Source organism: Barbus barbus (genome assembly GCF_936440315.1).
Source record: "Barbus barbus genome assembly, chromosome: 33".
Classification (NCBI taxonomy): domain Eukaryota; kingdom Metazoa; phylum Chordata; class Actinopteri; order Cypriniformes; family Cyprinidae; genus Barbus; species Barbus barbus.
The window spans coordinates 22,729,795-22,749,792 of NC_136761.1; the positions used below are offsets into that span (position 1 = coordinate 22,729,795).

At 38.8% G+C, this 19,998-nt stretch overlaps 1 protein-coding gene across 13 annotated transcripts in view; it reads left to right on the forward strand.

Annotated features, from left to right (window-relative positions):
• The window catches only part of mbnl3 (muscleblind-like splicing regulator 3), a 47,317-nt gene that overhangs the window by 3,963 nt on the left and 23,356 nt on the right, over positions 1 to 19,998 (forward strand). For 5 of the 13 annotated variants that reach the window (XM_079390800.1, XM_079390794.1, XM_079390798.1 and 2 more), the window contains exon 2: positions 9,055 to 10,139. In XM_079390800.1, coding sequence (XP_079246926.1) covers positions 9,966 to 10,139 — 174 coding nt within the window. In that variant the 5' untranslated portion in view covers positions 9,055 to 9,965. Of the gene's footprint in view, positions 1 to 2,249; positions 2,596 to 9,050; positions 10,140 to 19,998 lie in introns of those variants that run through there. The other 8 variants (XM_079390791.1, XM_079390790.1, XM_079390796.1 and 5 more) reach the window with 6 other exon arrangements.

Here is a 19,998-nt window from a genome sequence, read left to right on the forward strand (position 1 = left end):
TAAGTTGCATTAACATTAGTTAATGTATTATGAACAAAATATATCATCTTTGATAGTGCACTTGCTCCTCACCGTTGTGTTGTTTCACCAGTTTGTTGTTGCAACATTACACTGAGCTGGGCAGAGGGGAAGAGGCTCAGCCTGTTGTAATGTGTCATGTAGCTCTAAGCCTATGATTTTAGAGATTGTTTGTGACCGTACGTGTCTCTGTCCTTGCTGTGGGTTTGTGAGCGAGCTCAGGCAGCTGTATGTTTTTATGAATGGAGGCAGTGGGGCTGTAATAGGCTGAAAGGATTATATATACTTAACCTAATTATTTTTCCCTGTGGCTGGGGGCTTTTCTCCTCTGCCAGTCCTGTCTCGCAAGCTCTTCAGTCTCAAAACCTCTCTCCATAGGCCCTGCACGTCTCCAACTTAAGCTGTACGAACTGTCCATTTCTTTTGGATGGTGAACTTGCCGTTTTGGCTGTGGGGAACAGAGAACTTTGCATTGCTTCCTTTCATTAAGGGAAGTGCACACATGGCTTAATATCGGTTACATTTAGGTTGTACTTCTGCATGAGATTCTCTGCACTGATCAGCCTTGTCCTTTTAAATGTCATTCAGACAGTTTGTTCCCTGTAATGGCCAGGACAGTATTTCTATTCATAAGATTCAAACTTTTAAAGTAGTATGCAGCCATCTTATACTGACTGAAACTCTTCTTGAAGGAAGGAACTAAGAAAATGAGTTTTTTTGAAAGATAAATAAAGCTGTCGATTTCCAAAGTTGACAAAAGCACAATAAAAGTGTCCTTTAAAGTAGCCTATATGATTCAAGTATTATAATTCAATTAAGCCATTTGATGTCTTATATATTATATTATACTCTTAAGATTCTGGTGGATTATGAACTATTGCAGCCAGGACATCAAATGTTGAGAAGTGGATCAGTCTGATTAATGAACGAATCATTTTTGGCTGAACTATTCATTTAAGAAAAGCAAAAGATTCAAACATTTAAAGAAGCATGCATCTTTTTGTCAAAACTCTTCTTAAAGAAACAGTCCACCCAAACATGATATGCTGCCATCATTTACTCGCCCTCATTTCGTTACAAACCTGTACACATATAGTGAAATTCTAAAGGTTAGCTGAGGCTGTCAAGCTCCAATTTTCCAAAATGCAAATTGAAAGTATCGAGTAGTCCATGTGACTTGCACACTATAATAATTGAGTGACAGGGTGAAATGTAAGTTATTTACTGATTTTTTTTTTCCACTCCCGTTCACTGTGAACCAGATCAGAGTCTTGAGAGTGGCTTTGTAACAAGTCCAGTTTTGTGAACCAAATCTGCCAAATTAGTTGAAAAGATCTGACTCATAAGAATAATTTGCTTTGCTACTACTCATGAACACACCAAGGACACCTAGGGTGGATGCGAAGATTTCCCATGAATAATTAATAAAAATTTTAGTCTGTTCCTCACTCAAAGCCAGGACTTCAAAAGACTTACAGAATATAGTGCACATAAAAGACCTCTTTTATGGTACTTTATGATGCTTTTTACTGTTTAGAAGCTTGACAACCTAAGTCTTCATTTGCTTTTGAAACGAGTGACCAGGAGAATCAGGTTTGAGTGACATGAGGGGTGAGAAAATAATGCCATAACTGGATGTTCTGTCACTTTAAATAAAGTAAACGATGAATCAACAACTATTTGAAATCATATTAAAATGCCAAAGCTTGTTAAAATCTCAAATGTCTCAAAGCATGACTCTATTTCTGAGAATAAGTATAGATTCAGTTTCATTTCTCCTTCTTCTTTAGATCTGTTTGCCTACGGTTTCACCTCAGCAGGATAAGCGGCGCACAAGAGACATTTAAAGAGACAGTTCACACAAAAATAAAAAGCCTGTCACCATTGACTCACCCTCATGCCGTTCCAAACCTGTATGACTTTTTATCTTCTGCAGAATACAAAAGAATACTGACTTCAATTGTGCAGACAAAAGATATTTCTCAAAATATCTACTTTTATGTTCCTAAGAAGAAAGAATATCGTACAGGTTTGGAACGACATGAGGGTGAGTAAATAACGTAAATAATTGCTGTCACTAAGAAGCAATGCAAAGGTTAACTGTGAGCTACTGAACTCTCTCCTAGCCGCGAGAAATGCTGCAGTACAAGCTGCAGCAAGCAGAATGCATGTGGGGAGCATGTGCTGTGCTGGTGGAGCTGCAGTGTGTGCTGGTCATGCTGGGCTCGCCTGCATGCGTCAGCTCTGTGGTATGAAGGTTATGTTGTGGCGCTCCAGTGCTGCTGAGCGCTGCAGCGCGTTGGAACAGCAGACTCCTCTCTTTCCTGCCCTGACCTCTGCCAACTGACCCTCACACTCCCACTGGCGTCTCTGCGGACGACTGTGGCAGAGGCAGAGGACCAGATTCAATCATGCGTTGGTTCTGCATGTCATTCCAATGTAGTTACTTCACTTGCTTGTCTGGGCTTATTTGGGAACTCATTGCCACATACTGTCCGAGTGGCAGCCCGTATTGAAAATGCTTGCCGTTTGAATGCAGCGACTGTTTGCCCGTCGTCATCTTCCCAGCAATTCAAGGTCAGCTTTATGATTATGTGCATGGAAGTGCCGCATTGTTCTGTTTTCCCCATTCACACACGAGTCATGTCAAGACTGTGAGCTTCCATGAAAATAAAACATACGAAAGGCTCCGGGGCCTTTGGTTTATTTACATAAGCAAAATGTTGCACTCTGTTGGGACCTGAAAAAAGACACGTCTGCAGAATGTTGCTTTATCAAGCCACTAGTGTTGCGTTGGCTATTAAATTATATTGGTCAGCAAGTTTTTACTGTATTGTAGTCTGTTTGTTTACCTCAATATTCCTCCTATTGCATGCAAATGATTGATTCTGTCGATTCGGGACATGCGTTACAGTGAAAGACTTCTTGAAAATGTTTAAAATAGACCTCAAATGAACACTAAACGGTGTTTACTGTAGTGATCTCTGTAATTATTACACCTAGGGCAGCTGTTGTCATATTGATCTGTATAATCGATAATTCCAAGATCTAAGAGACTTGCTCATTCAGCAAGTGTGTCCCGAATAGACAACAAACTCTGGAGACTGCTTTTCTAGTTTTAAAGGTATAGTTCACCCAAAAATGAGGATGGGTAAATGATTTTCGTGACTTTCTTTGTTCTGTGGAACACAACAGAAGACAATTTGAGAAATGTCTCCATCGAAAGTCAAAGGGATCTGATGTTGTTTTGGACACTGATGACTTTTAACATGTTAAACAGAAGAAAGTAAGTCACATATAGGTTTGGAACAACATGAAGGTGAATAAATGGACAGTATTTTTTATCTCTTTAATGTCAATGAAACTGAAGTAGCAGTTTAGATTTTCTTTTGTATTGTGATGGACATCGAAGTAAAACAAATTAGTGAGAGAGAGAAAAAAATGTAGGGTTTAATCAAACTGATTAAATGTGACCCCTGGACCACAAAATCAGTCTTAAGTCGCGGGGGTATATTTGTAGCAATAGCCAAAAATACATTATATGGGTCAAAATTATCCATTTTTCTTTTATGCCAAAAATCATTAGGATATTAAGTAAAGATCATGTTCCATGAAGATATTTTGTAAATTTCCTACTGTAAATATATTAACTTAATTTTTGATTAGTAATATGCATTGCTAAGAACTTCATTTGGACAACTTTAAAGGCAATTTTCTTGATATTTTGATTTTTTGCACCCTCAGATTCCAGATTTTCAAATAGTTCTATCTCAACCATATGTTGTCCGATCCTAACAAACCATACATCAATGGAAAGCTTATTTGTTCAGCTTTCAGGTGATGTATAAATCTCAATTTTGAAAATTTTACACTTATGACTGGTTTTGTGGTCCAGGGTCTCAAATATTATGAGGTCAAAACGATTCATAAAAAACAAAACATGCACAGAAGTAGGGCTGCAACAAACAGTTATTTTGATAATTGATTAATGTAACAATTAATCGACTGATCGTTGATTACTTCTCTTATTAATCAGTAGACTTTGATTATTCAGTTTTTGTAATTAGTTCAAATATTGAGTTACATATTCTAACAAATAAATAAAGCTAATCACTTCAGCTTTTGAAAATCCTATTATGTAATTACAATTAATTTATACAAATAAATATATTTGGCACACAAAATGAGATGACAGACAGAGAAACACTGCATTCACCATTTAATTAGCTATATGAAAAAGTAACTGAATGAAGGTAAGTGATGATGTTTTATTTTTGGATAAGATATTATATTCCCACCATAATCTCTCTTAAAATACCTTATAGGGTTATGATAGTCAAAACAGCCCTGAGCTAGATCGAGCTTTGATCTCTTCAACCCAAGCTATCACTTTAATGAAATAATATTTTTATCATTAGCTATAGCTCAACAAAATTAAGTTGTAGCCTAATTCTAACTAAAAGTGACACTGACTCTGATTTTTCATGTTTAATACTGCTTGATTTAAAGCTATCTATTACATCCAGTACTGTATAAATGGCGTGACTGGATCCCTGTAATCAGATGCATTCTTAACTGCTACTTTCTCACCGCTTTTGTTGTGTTTATTGCATTATTGAGAGGAAAGTGTGCAGCATATATTTACATATTCATCCAAACGCCGCTCAGCAGTTTCAGGTTCGGCAGTGGCCCTGTCCCAAATGGCACCCTAAACCCTCACGGTCTTCCTCTGAGTCTGCACTTTCGTAACGTAATGCCGCTTTGACTGTTAGGTAGAAGTCTGCTGTGGAGCTCGCCCCAGTGCAGGCTCGGCAGAAGTGCGTATCGAGGGCGCAAAGGGGGTGCTCGCGACCACCCTTTTGAATGCTAAAATGACGAATGGGACACCATACGGTCTCGTGGACTTAACGGACATGCTCACACAGCAGCCCTTGTAAGTCCACAAGACCGAAAGTGCACATTTAGGGCAGGGCCAGTGTTTGCTCTGAAGCGCTGTGCCTTCTTCTCTTGAATTGCATCCAGGATGGCTTAATTACAGTCTTGCGCTACAGTCCCACACTGGTCAAACCACATTATTGCAGGCTCTTACATTAGGTATCATTTCAGATCGAACGACTGACTACTCGACAAGAAAAATATTCGTCAACTATTTTTTATTGTTGACTAATCGTTTCAGCCCTACACAGAAGAATCGTTTACAATAAGATCAATAACATACATTTACAAAATACACTGAATTTCTTGCCAACTTCAGTCATATTAAATATATCATTAATTTCTCACAGACAGACAGTAGGTGTGATTTTTGTTGACTTTTCAAACTGAGACGGCCCTGAACAGCACACTAGTGTCTACAAACCACAGCCAAGTGCGTTAAAAGATATTTGTTTCTCAGATGCCTTGTCTTCTGCTATACATTCCAGTTATTGACTTTCTCCTTGATTCTTGTGCATACACATGCGGCGTCTGAAGGACACTGCTACAAGTGCAATGTGTATTCAGCTCAGTGACCTTGGAGAAACAATACACACTCGCCACCTCCACACTTCTGATATTTACAGCCTCCTTTGTAGATCTGCGCTAGAAACACGCACACACGTATGCAGTGCTGTATATCCTCCGCCCAGCCACCTTCCTGCTGTAGAACATCAAAGTAAACACAACCAGCACTTACATTAGCCTTTAGAACAATTGTACTACATATAGCTGACGTTATTAGCATTGAGCACAAGGTTATTTGTCTTGTCTGTGCGTTAGAGATATTCATTCTCTCTGAAGTCTGTCAGGTTTTCAGGGTTTTTTGAGATTTTTCTACCATTATTTTTTCATCTCTTTCCAGGTTTAGTGCAAGTTTTGCTGTGTCTAATCTAGCATGTAAATTTTTCAGTAGTGTTTTAGTAGCTCTTTTCAAAATAGTGTGGCTTTTCCATTAACAAGCTAGTTTTTCCAATGCGTGCATTAAAAATGCTGCATTGCTGTTTTTAATGTCATAGTGTATTGCATGCTCAGCCTGAGCAAGCTGAGGGAATTCAAATTCTGATTCATTCTTGCATCATTCAAATGGTTTATGAAACCATAAATAAACTGATTACAGTCCCTGATATCATTGTATTTCTTTGTTAGAGTAAAATATTGGGGGCGCGTGATATATCAGTGCCATGTCAATTATCATTAGAGGGTTTTTTTTTTTTTTATTGGTATTGGCTGATTTTACATTTTAGCTGTAAATGCTAATTTCCCCTATTTTTACATATAGATTACCTTTACCCAGCTAATGATCACTTAAATTAAAATAATCTATTTTTCAATTCTTAAAATGGTGGAAATGAGCATCAATAATTAAAAAAAAAGTTTTAAAATGAAAATTCAACCTACCTGTTTTCTAAATGCATGCTACAGATCTGAACAATTCATCCATGTGTGTTTCATTAAAAAATTTGACCTTGTTATTTTTAATTAAGATGTCATAAATCGGTCTTCCGGTGAACTGACAGGCTTTTATCTGGTGATTTAGCTGGACTTCCCCAATTAATTAGTTTGCACCTTTCTTACAATCGATTGCAAGCTTGCATTCAGATCAGCCTCCAACCAAACAAAAACCACTGGAAAGTCCACAACCTACACATTTCTTTCTTTTACAATAATCCATTTCACTCTTTTTAATGTATTTCACATTACAGAAGAACAAAAATCCCTGCTTCAGTTTCATTGTGACTGTAAATAACCAAAAATGGCCTATAGGTTCAATATGGACAGATACTATTAAACTAAATAAAACATGTAAAGTATAAGCCAATAACCCATGAGGTCCCAATATATTGTGCAGCCTTATTCTATTTTTTTAAACTATTGCCCCTTTGCCCATTTAAGTAATTTGATTGTAGTTAGCTTGTTTTTAGTCACTTGTAGTGTAAATAACTAACTTTTCAATAAAATATCTTGGCTGTATTTTAACCAGTTATAAGTAGACTTGGCCAGCTACTGTCAGAGTGCTTTGCTTTTTCACTTTTCATGCAGCCATCCTTCTAGATGAAACAATACACCTTTCTTCTAGCATTATCTGCTTTTATGCCTGTACAGTAACTACAGCTTGTAATAACCAGGGCAGACGTACACCAACTAGTCAGGTTGTGTTTCGTCGGTGTACTTTGCATTAATAATTTACTTAATCACGTTGGGAAATCAGTTCGAGACATCTATTTATAACCGGTCCCATTGTTTCGGGCAGTGTGTGATCGTTAGCTCTACAAGCCGCGGAGATAAAAATCATCCAATTTTGGAAATAACGATGATTATCATCTCGGGGGGTGGGGGGGGTGGGATTAGCAGTCGTCAGGCAGGCGACGCTTGTACTACACATTAGGGTAATAGCAGCATCTGCAGAGGGACTCAGACGCAGCAGCTGACATCACAGCCACACGTTCTCTTCACGGATCACCTCTCCGTTCACCTGCCTACATATAAATTAGATAATTGGCCTTTCACTTTGCGTGCAGGAAGCAGGTGTGGTTGAGGTACCGTGCTGCTCTGCTCTGCTCAGCTCTGAGACAGAGATGTGCTAACTTCAGTGCTGACGAACAGCTCAATGCAGGTCCGCGTTCCCCAGGGGGGGGGGCGTCTTCATCGATCTTACTGTAGGGCTGATATTGGGGGAGGGTGCACACGTCAGCTTGCTGTAAAACCTACTTTCTGCTTTGCGCGGTGTTAGGTTGCACTGCATTTAGTGCCTTTGTTCTTGTATTTAGAGGTGGGTGTCATTAATTCAATTTCCATCTTCTCTCCCTCATTTTCTCTCCCGATCTCCCTCACCGCATTGCTCTCCTTCTGGACCGTCTGTCTGCTCGCTCCGATCACGCGCTCACCCCCCCCTTCCACCTGCCGCCTCCTCCGTCTGTGTCTGTCGCTGTGAGACACGGGGACAGATAATATCTGCCTTAACCTCTCCTCTAATCTCCTCACTGTCTGCTCGTTCACCTCTGCTTTATTTTTTTTCATTTTCTTGTCCTTTTATTCATTTATCCGTCCCTCCCTCCCGCATTGGTTCAAGAGTGCTTGGTCATCACGCCATTGATTATTCTTCACTGTACTGTCTCCCTCTCTCTCAAGGGACGGCATATCAGCTGTCAGACCCACCCAAGACACCCACTCACATCCCCCTGTGGCACTGCCCCCCATGGTTCACATCTCCACCCCGTACACCCTCCCGTGTAGAACGAATGCGATAACCATCCATTCACTTCTCCTTTCTTTTCCCACCCGTGATCGCATGTACCCCGATAACGCTCCGGGAAAGCAAGAGAGCCACTCTCTTTCGGATTCAGCCAAGGAGCAATGCAATGACAAAGAGGGTGGGGAGACAAACGATCGATATATTAGGCTCCTCCTGATTGGCTGATCCACATTGGCCGGTTGCATCGCAGCTGCTGATTGGCTGTTGCAGTGTTCCGTGCTCAGCAGCTGCAGCTATGGAGATATGCCCTTCCTGTCGGCTGCTCTACTTCCTTTTTCAATCACAAAAGCCACATTTAGATCCTGAACTCTGGAAGCGTGCGATCAGCGCGTAGTTTATGGCCTCGCTGTTTTGTTTTGAGCTGACTTTGTCGCCCCAGAATCGTAACGTGACGTTGCTGTCTCCCATGTGCTCGCTCTCTCTCTTTCTCTCTCTCTCTCTCTCTGTGTCCCTTTTCCTGCCTCCTCCCTCTTTTCCCTCCCTCCCTGTATCTCTTAATCAAGACACAGCCTGCCCTTTCCTTTGCATTGCTGCCTGCCTCCCGTCTGCACTCCTCCTCTACCTCTCTTGCACTCTCTCACTCGCGCTTTCTGCCATGCGCTTTCAGCCTCTCTCTGTTTGTCGCTCACCTCTGTATTCCCCAGTTACAGGTTTGCAACATAAACAGCTGCGGCTTCAGGCATTTCCTTTGTTGTTTTGAACTTTTATCGCTTGCGTTTTATCGCTTGTTTCAGAGTGTTTCGAACGGGACAAGCTGTTTTAACTGAGTTTGTTGCTTTTGTTTTTGTGTCTTTTCGCAAAGACAGGTCTCCTGCCGCAAAGGACTCTCTTAGAAGTGCGCGAGGACACGTCACAGTGCGATAAAAGGGACGCAGGGAGAGCAGGAGGGATGAGAAAGCGATTCAAGTGAAAGAAGTCTCGCATCACCATAAAGTGCCTCATCTGGATGCTGCGGAAGCCCTTCTCTGTGTCCGCTTCAGAGCGCTCTCTTCCCCGCTGACTTGAGCGCGTGCGTGTGCGCTTGGCCTTGGCTTGGGCTATATTTCACCCTGACAGTCAATCAACCCATTTGCCTGTTCCTCGATTCCAGCTCCGCCTGCTCGCCATTTCACCTTTTAATACAAGGACGCCAGTCGATTAGTTTCCCTTTTGGGTTCTCAAAGTGTCTCTCCCTTCACTTCTGCAGTCTCTCCATTCCTGGCGACCCAGACATGCGAGTATCTTTAGGGACTGCTGCACCTATGGCAACAGGGCAGGGGATTTCAGAAGCCTAAATTTAGAGAAAGTCCGTTTTACTTCAATGCAAGAGGGCTATTTTAATCCCAGCGCTCCGGAGGGTGAGTCTAGACAGTGGGGCGACCACTGCAGACAAATACAAAGTGCCGCTCTACTCTACTTTTAATGCCTCGTTTTCCTGGGCGGCAGCCGAAGATGCACCGCAGCATGTCACATTGACCAACTCCACCTCAGCACGCTCAATTCATCGCTCTCCCTGCCTGACTTTAAACTGATCTCATATTCTCGTCATACTTCCTCACTGGCTGATCAGCAGACTATGCCCCCTTCCTGTCCATAAGAGAGTTTGGTTTTCATTTCTAGACTGGTAGTCTGAGGATCTCCTTGCCACTGTGCTCATTTTTTGCAGCTTCTGTTCTTCATCACGCCTGGCTGCCCCACCCCAGCCCTCTGCTCACCCGCCGCTCGTCGAGGGACCGCCATGGCCGTCAATGTGACCATGGGTCGTGACACCAAGTGGCTTACACTGGAGGTGTGCAGAGAGTTCCAGCGAGGAACCTGCTCGCGTTCGGACACCGAATGCAAGTTCGCTCACCCCTCACGCACCTGCCACGTGGAGAACGGCCGCGTCATCGCCTGTTTCGACTCACTCAAGGTAACCCAGATGCACGTGCACACAGACACTTGAGTTTGTTTTACTATTGCACTATGATATACTAACCATTAGAGCATTATTTGATGTTTTACTGCAGATTTCATCATTCACACATGGTGTTTGGTCATTTTGTTAGATATCACTAACACCTCCGGGCTGTTTTGCTGAGTAGCCTTAGAATGTATTTTTCTGTCAGATTCAGCCTAAGATTCTGCAACCTCTGGTCATGGATTGGTCAATTATGATAAAAAGTACTGTGATGGCACTATGGGACAGTCAACAAATGTTCAAGATGAGGTTAGGGATAGCAAATGTCAAAGTTTACGAATATGTCATTGAAAAAAGCATATTGATTGACTACCAATGAATGAGTGTTTTATGGTATATCCAAAAAAAACATGCTAATGTCAAGGGATTATCTACAAAACCATGCATGGTCATTTTTGGTACTTTTTGTGTTTAAATACTGCTTTTCTTTGGAAGCGTGATGAAGTCATTTTAGAGGGAACAGGAACAGTTTACTCTGAAAAATTCCATTATCATTAACCCCTCATGTCACTCAACTTTTATGACTTTATTTTGTGGAACTCAAAAGGAGGAATTTTGTAGAATTTAGTGGAATTTACCTTTTAATGCCATGCAGTTATAAATAATGGGAACTGGAGCTTTGATGTGTCAAAAAGTGACATCATACAGTATATACTACCATTGAAAGATTGGTCAGTAAGACCAGTTTTTTTTTTTTTAATTATTACTTTTATTTGACAGAGATGCCTCAAAAGTTACAATACATACATTTACAGTATGTTACAAAAGATTTCTGTTTCAAATAAATGCTGTTCTTTTGAACTTTTTATTAATCAAAAATGCAGAAAAATATATATCATGCAAATATTAAGTAGCACACTTGTTTTCAACATTAATAATGATAAATGTTTATTGAGCAGCAAATCAGCATATTAGAATGATTTCTGAAGCATCATGTGACACGGAAGACTGCAATGATGCTGAAAATTCAGCTTTGCATCACAGGAATTAATTATATTTTCAAATATAAAACACTTACTTTAAATTGTAATATTTCATTAGATTACTAACTGTATTTTTGATCAAGTTAGTGCAGCTTTGGTGAGCAGTGAGTAGGACCTACATCAGTCTGATTCATAAATGACAGATTCATTGAAAAGATGATTAATTAATTAATTGATCGTCATTAGTGGATCTAAAAAACTTTAAATTAATTTTGTTTCTTCCACAAAGCCATTGTACGGCATAAGAAAACTTGAAATATGACACACAAGTCATATTAATTACTTTTATGATGCATTTATGGTGTTTTTATATGCTTTTGGAGCTTGCAGTCCTCAGCGCCCATTCATTGTAATTGCATGAAAAGTAACAGAACATCAGATAGCATCTCTTTTGTGAATAGTTTGATCACAGTTTTAAATAAGATTTAAATGAGATTCTCATTCTAAATGAGATTTTGAACATCAATGTGTAAATTATGACAGAATTTTCATTTTTGGATGAACTGTCATAGATATTAAGATATTTTAGTGATTTATCAATTCATAAGCTCACATTTGTTGTACCTTTTATTTTCTGATTTGTCCATGTTAATCTCAGGAAGCAGCAGCACTTTGGCCTGTGGCTCAATCAGGACTCACATTAACCGTGGTGCTGAGCATTGAGCTATGAGCACAACAAATGTGTTTGTGTGTTTATGTCTCTGCGTATGTGTTTATGTGCAGCGAAAGAGCCAGACAAGGCCCTCTCTGTCTGAGTGCAGCAGCTGTCGTCTCCTTTATTGAGCTAGAATGTATTATTTGGCCATTTTTTGGCTGTGTGCAGCATGTGTGGGGGAGCTCAGGAGGAGGAGGAGTGAGAGAGAAAGCTACATGAGGCCTAGCAACAGCACCGACCGACTGGATACAGTAATCCCTCTGAACCGTGTTACAGTTGTTAGCACTGGGCGCCAGTGACCTGTGTAGATTACTTGCTCATCCAATTTTTTGATTGGTTTTATCAGAACAGTATAAATGCAGCTAAAAACTCAGAGTTAGATTGCCGTTATAACTGAGAGAGGGAGGGAGATCAAATAAAGCTAGAGAAAATAAATGAGAGAAATCCTTTGTGATGTTTGTATGTGTGTGTCTCTGAGGAGTTTTAATGGTGCCTGCTGAAGTGCTAAGGAGAGGTGCGCTTAAAGTCGGCATGAAATGGAAATTATGATCTTCTTTTCTCCTTTGTGACAAATCTGAGTGACAAGGGTTCTTGAACAAAAAAAAAGCATAGGGTGGAACTTGATTTTGTCTGTTCCAATCAGATTGATTGGATTGTTGTTGTTTTCTAACACATGAATAAAATATGATTGTAGCAGTTTTTTACAATGCTGTTCTGCATGTACATACTGTTTACTTATAGTAATTGCAATAACTAGGTACTAACCCTGAACCAACCCCTAAACTGAACCTTAACCTGGTATTACACTAACTGCACATACTGTAAAAAAAAAGTGCATGAAATGATGTGCATGGATAAATAAGTTATATCAAACACTGTAAAATTCCATAAAAGCATAAGAATTGTCCATTTTGATTTCTTGGTGACTTTAAGTGGCAGTTTCAGAAAAAATATTAAGACTTTCACGCACAAGAAAAACCTGTATGTTAAAGGGGTCATCGGATGCCCATTTTCCACAAGTTGATATGATTCTTTAGGGTCTCAGTGAAAAGTCTAAAACAAACTTTGGTTAAAATTTCTCAATGGTAGTGTAAAACAACACCCTTTTTACTTTGTCAAAAACAGCTCTGTTCACAGCGACCCATTTCGGTGCATGTCCCTTTAAATGCTAATGAGCTACTGTTCACCCCGCCCTCTCTTCCATGGGGTGATGAGCAGTCCTCTGACTTGTACCAGAGACAGAAAGTTTAGTCAACTTGAGCCGCATTTAGCCCCAAAACTTGCTAACTAGCACATTATTAGGAAAGGCGAATTGCAAAGATTCATTAAAAAAAACCTTAGACTCACTTCTTCTGCAGGTGAAGCTGGATCACGAATGATTCGCGCGAAAACATAAACACATAGACCAGGGACACACTCCCTTCAAAAACAAAAGTAATCCTCTGCGTCTTCAGCGGCTCCGATGTCGGGAGTAAATGACGACTGCTATGCTCATTATTACATCCAACAACAAAACGCCTAAATTTTTGGGGATTTAAAAAAAAAAAACACTGGGTGGATCAGTTCAAACAACATGTAAAAGTGAATTTTCCATCCAATGACCCCTTTAACATTTATATGTATATCTTGTGTAATATCTCAAGTGTTAAGTGTAGCCTCATTCAGTCATGATCAATGTTTTTTTTATGTTAAAATATCTTCAACGTTTATTTCCAGACCCAATCTCATCCCCCCAGGCATCTCTTTCCTCTGCGCCCCTCCACAGCTCCATATCTCTGCTAATTTATCGACTTCCCCTAATGGCTGCTACTGTGTCCTTCCTTCCAGCAGGCCCTGCTCTTGGTTTTTGCTGTTCATTGATCATTAATCTGGTTTGATTTGCTTGAAAACGTATCTGAGATGCATGAATTAGGCAGTCAGGTAGTCTATGCAAATGTGATTCGGTTATCGATGGTGTACTGGTGCTGGCACAGGCTTCTGTCTGAAAAACTAAATCAGCAGGTACTGTCATTGGCGGTGTCTGATTCACATGAACATGAGTTGAAAAGCTATTTTTAGGAAATAGGACAACTAAATGGACACTGAGAGACACTGTTCCAGGAAGTACATTTAATGGGGACATGGAAAACAGGATACTTTTAGCCCTTTTGCAATAACAAAATTGAGGCTCCATGTGAATATTAAAGTACACTACTGTTCAAAAATGTAGGGTCGCATTTAAGTCTCTTTATGCTTACCAAAACTGCATTCATTTTATACAGTAAAACAGTAATATTTCAAATATTTTTACCATTAAAAATAACTGCTTTCTATTTGAATATATTTTAAAATGTAATTTATTCTGTGATGACAAAGCTGAATTTTCAGCATCATTACTCCAGTCTTCAGTGTCACATGATCCTTCAGAAATCATTCTAATATGCTGATTTACTGCTCAGAGCACATTTCTCATTGTATTATTACTAAAGCAAACATTTATAATGCTTACATTACATGGGGACAGTGATACATTATTTAAGATTCCTTCATGAATAGAAAGTTCAGTTTATTTGAAAATGGACATTGTTTGTAACAAAATGTCTATACTGTTGATCAATTTAATGCATAAATAAAAAAAATAAAAATAAAAAAAATTATCTTACTGACCCCAAATTTTTTAACAGTTGCATATGTTCATTCACATTAACATCACAAAAACATTAACATCATCATTTTAAATGGGGGGATAGACTCCAGCATCCCTGTGATGCTTTATTTTATAAATTAATAGTACTTTTAAAACAACATATTTAATGATGCAACCCTGACATCAGACAAACTCCACTTATGTTAATAGTCTAATAAAAGTAAAGTATTGTTATAGGTAGTCTTGCATAGTCTGACAGCAGAAGGTCTGGGAACCTTGGCTCCTTTGAATGGCCAAGGCCCGCCCAAGAGGCCATATGACTGACAGGTAAAGCAACCAATCACGTTTTGTTTTGTGCCGCGTCATTTTTAGGTGTGTGGATCTGTCCCCACCATAACAGACCGGTGTATAAAACTCTTCGACATATTTTAAATAGTCTATATTTCACATACTTTGTAAATCCAGCATCATCCAAGTTGATCCTGATAAGCTCTCATTGTTACAGTTGTAAACACAGTCTTTCTTCTTCCAGTAGTGGGTTTGGCGCCACAGCATCTTTGTTTCCTGACGGAACGTTAAAGAATGCAACACACATGTCTTCCGGAAATCCTGTAGAATTCAACCAATCAGATGACAACTTCGAAACTTCTGAAGTGTTTCCAATTTTGTGTGCCATATGCAGGCTGAGACTATATTATACATGGAGTGGGTTGTCTTATGGGGGCTGTCATGTTGAAATCACATGACCAGTTAAATGCTACTATCTTAGTGGTCCTAGAAAACCACCATATTGTCACTATCACTAAGTAAACTAAAAGTACTGAGTGCGCCTTTAAACAACGTTAAAAAATGTAAATAAAAAACATGATGTTGTTTTTGGGCACTAAGATTGTTGGCTGACAATCTAACAATCCGGAAAGGAAAAATAAAATTCTGGGGAATAAATCTCTTTATGCTTTTTGTACATGGAGATTCACCATGAAAAGGTTCAGCGATTTTAATCGAAGGATATTGTAATTTAATCAGATATGCAGTCTGCTTTCTTCATTTGTGCCTTCTCTCTTTTTCTTCCTCCCTTTCCCTTTCTTCCTCTCTGGCCAATCGGTAGTGAGGAGACAGTATGAGGCAAAACTTACTCTCGGTTGCCGGGTGTGTTACCATGACTACGCAAAGGAGATCCCTGACCTAGTCCATCCTACATGACATGACTTACAGCTTTTCATCTCTCGTGTTTCTCTGCTCATGGGGACGCTGTCAGAGCCCTCAGCATATTTCACGCATCTCTCTGTGGTGACGACCCGTGTTTTTTTGTTTCGCTGTGTTCTATTGAAATGAGCAGTGTGTTCTTACTGTCTTCCAGAATGTTAAAGCTTGGCTGTGAGGCTGCTTCTCATGTGTGCTTTGGCAGGATCACCTGTCTGCTCCTTTGAGACGGTCTGCTCATTACCCACACACTCCCACAACACATGCCGCTGATGCAATTGCTCTCAATGTCAGTGTGTGAAAGCGTCGTACGAGTGTCAGGGCACACAATTAAAAATGTTGCACATATCTGTGACATCTCTGCATGCAAGTGCCTGTGATTGTTTTATTAAGAAGTATTGTAGCGATGTGTTGTGTATGACATCAGCCTCAGACGGCACACCCACCGACCGTCCCATTAACCACTACAGCAGTCTGTTGGTAGACTGTCTGATTGCCCAGAAAAGTACTTTTATGACTTGGCAAGCTCTAATCTGATGAAAAGAAAAGTTATTTCTGTGCTTTTTTCAGAAAGAAATAATGATTACGGGATTTATACAAATTTTCCTATTTTTCTTGTGGGTGTTTTCTGTTTAAATGTTCATACATTGTAGAAATGCGTACTTTAAGAAATTGTCATAATTGTCATTTCAAATATGGCATCAAGTAAATAATTAATCGCCAACATTAATACAGCCAAATGCATGAGGAAAAAATAGATAATTGTCATTTTTTTTATATATTATTTAAAAAATGTGTTTACAATTTTTTAAAACATTTACATGTTTCTAATGGTAGTTTAATGTTACATAAATAGCACTACCATTTAAAAAATCGGGTAAGATGTAAGAATAAAATATACATTTATTCAACAAGGATACATTGAATTGATCAAAAGTGACAGTGAAGATATTTTTGTTACAAAAAATTTCTATTTCAAAGAAACGCTATTCTGATTCCATAAAAATATTAAGCAGCATTTCTCTATATTATCAAATCAGCATGAACAACTTCTGAAGGATCATGTGACACTAGGACTAGGGATGCACCAAATGTTAGGCAACCAAAATTATTTGAATAAGCGAGAAGACAGAGTAAATTTTTCGAACAATGACGTGACTCAATCAAATAGAGGCGCGCACTAATGCGCACTGGCAGTGTGTAAGCATTTAAAACTGTCTGAGAAAGACACAAAAATAATTCCAAGCACTGATAGTGAGAAACTATTTAGCGCTGCATCACATGTCTTCAATGAGAAGAGGAAGAGGTGATTGTTGCTGGTTACTCTATGATGATTGAAATCGCGAAATGGCCTTAAACAATTAGTAAATAAACTGCAGAATGTTATGTTTTCTAATACATGCACAAATCGCATGTATTCAAACAGCGCTGCACTAGCTAGTTAGCCAGGGTTCAAAAAAAACAATGCATGAGGAAAATCTGCGCTGAAACAGTGTTACTCGTCAGTTGTTCAGTAACAGTTTAATGAATTTTTACAAGGCATGTAATAATGCGATACATGCGTCAAACATCTTCCCAAATTCGTATTGAGAATCATTTATATATCTTGTGTTGTCAACAAAAAGATGCACTGAGGTCTTCTGGTGGGTTTCTGCCAAAATAAACGCTGAGAAAAAGCAAGAAGTCCATCAACATTCATAAATGCTAGTATTGTAATTTTACTGTAAAATAAAATAAAGTAAAACAATAATAATGATAATAATACTTTCAACAGCTCTATTAACACATTTATTATAACATTCACAAAGTGTTCAAATTGGGAACTTGTTGTTTTGTAATTGATTTTTGTTCTTTGAAAAGTAAGACAAAACAGTAAAAAGTTCATTTTGGCTATTTAATTTATGCAATGGTGACAACAATGGAAAAATACGTGGGGGAAAAATGCAAAAAAAAAAACACGTGTTTGGTATTCGGCCTTCAGCCCAGTGTTTCATTTTATTCAGTTTTGGCTTTGTCCAAGAATTTTCCTTTCGGTGCATCCCTCACTGAAGACTGGAATAAATAATATTTTAAAATATATTAAACCACAAAACAGTTCTATAAAATATTACTGATTTTACTGACTATTTTTAATAAAAACAACCTTGTTGAGCATAAGATATATTAACAAATTAAACAAATAATAATAATAAAATAACTTACTGACTCTAAACTTTTCAAATGTAGCATATAATTACAAATGAATTTCAATCCACTATATTTTGCTACATTTAAACTAAGTTTAGTATGCATTTAGTTTGACTAAATAATTATTTAATACATTTTACAACAACGTTTGTGTATATACAATATTCAAATGTTTAGACATTAGACTTTAAATTGAAGTTTAATGATAGCAAACAGTGACAACAGTACGTTTACATGGACAACAATAATCCAAAAGAGCTTCAACACCGCCGTCGTCTGTATGCACGAACAAATAATTAACGGCACTTGAAACTTTTATAAAATTAAAAATTAAACACCCAAAACTGTATATGGCATCATCACGAAGGCAAACTATATGTTTATATGTGAAATTCTGGAGGGGACGTTGGATGGCGTCATGTGGGGAGGTAATGACGCATGCCATTAATCGATTTATGTACTATAACGTAAAACGGGAACATGAAAGGAATATTCTAAAAGAAACTCATGTAAACACCTTAATCAGAATATAGTTTTATTTAGATAAGGTAAATAATTAGATTACTGATGTCTACGTAAACGTAGTCGGTGTGAATCCAGTGCATATCATTGATCATACTGTTCCATTGACCACTGGCATGATTCTCAAAGGTGATGATGCTGGGAGACGGATGAACATTGCTTATTGCCATGGTGTACTTTAAAACACTATCACGGTGTTTGCAGTAAATGTTATCTTTATTATAGAGAAACGCTCCAACTCTGATTATGTTAAGCCCGCTTGATTAGGCAGTTCTTGGCCAGAACCAGCTGCAGAGTGGACCAGACTTTATGCCATTTAGTCAAAGGTCTGGCTACGTGTGACTAGTTGTTGTATGGAGCTGCATGTGTGGGAGTTGCATTGAATGATGCAGTCGGATGATCTCCAAGTCCTCGACAGCACACATTGATTACGCTGTCCCTGCACGCTGACACTCCAGTCACCCACTTTCATCTCCATTAAGTGCACCACATCACACTGGTCAGCAAGGAGACACCCCCACACTCGCTCACTTCAAATTTTGTTAGGACTTCATCACTGTTAAAAGCTGCCCTGAGGCTGCTGAAGACACAGGCAATTGTTTAAATTGCTGTAGCTGGTGGACCGTTACAGATCTGAGTCATATGGAGTGACACTTTGACATTCTGTCTGAACTGTTAGCATTGCACAGATACCATTGGGATTTAGAGTTTCCGCAAATTCCATTCAGAATGCGTTGGGATTCCATTCAGATTCCATTCTGTTGGAACCATGCGCTCCTTGATAAGCTGCTCAGTTGGGTTTGTGAGCCTAACAAACCATTAAAGCTGCGATGACATAAGTAACAATTATCCCACCAATTATACAAAGAATTAAAAGTTTTAACAGCAAATCAAGTCATTGTTGCTTGTGCATGCCTGCTGACGCAGATAGTCGTAACTCTCCAGGTGATCAGGCAGATGACGTCTGCAAGAGCAATGTGAAGCATTTAGATGTGTTTTAGCTCTTCCTCCCTCAAAGATATAAATGCATTAAAAGACATTCAGTGCAGTTTTTGTGAGCACAGAAGAGTTGCATAAGGAGTACAAATCTTCTTTTAGAATAAATTGTCTACATTAAATCTGTTTTTTCTTTTTTAATGTTAAATGAAACTAACGTTTTGCCATCATTTTTTCACCTTCATGTCATTTCAAACCTGTAAGATTTTTTTGCTTTTGTAAAACACAAAAGGAGATATTTAGCAGAGTCCAAGCAGCTCTTTTCCATGCAGTCAGAGTGAATGTGGACATGAGCTGTCAAGCCCCAAAATTAATTTCCAACATAACTTGCACACTCTATTCCATATGATAGCTTTCTGTGTGGAGCAGACCAAAAGTTAAACCTGAATATAAATCGTGCTTTATTACCTTGGACACCATTCATTATCACTGAGTGTAAAAGAGAAGCAGGTCATGTCTTTTGTGTTCATAAAGAAAAACATGGAGACGATGATAATGACGATAGAGTTTTTATTGTTGCATGCACTGTCCTTTTAAGAAAAAACGTGTGATTTAATCTTTTGTCATTTTTATCAAAATATATCTCACTCCAACTCTCAAACACTGTTCTTTTTCAGCTGTCATCAGTGACTTTGACTT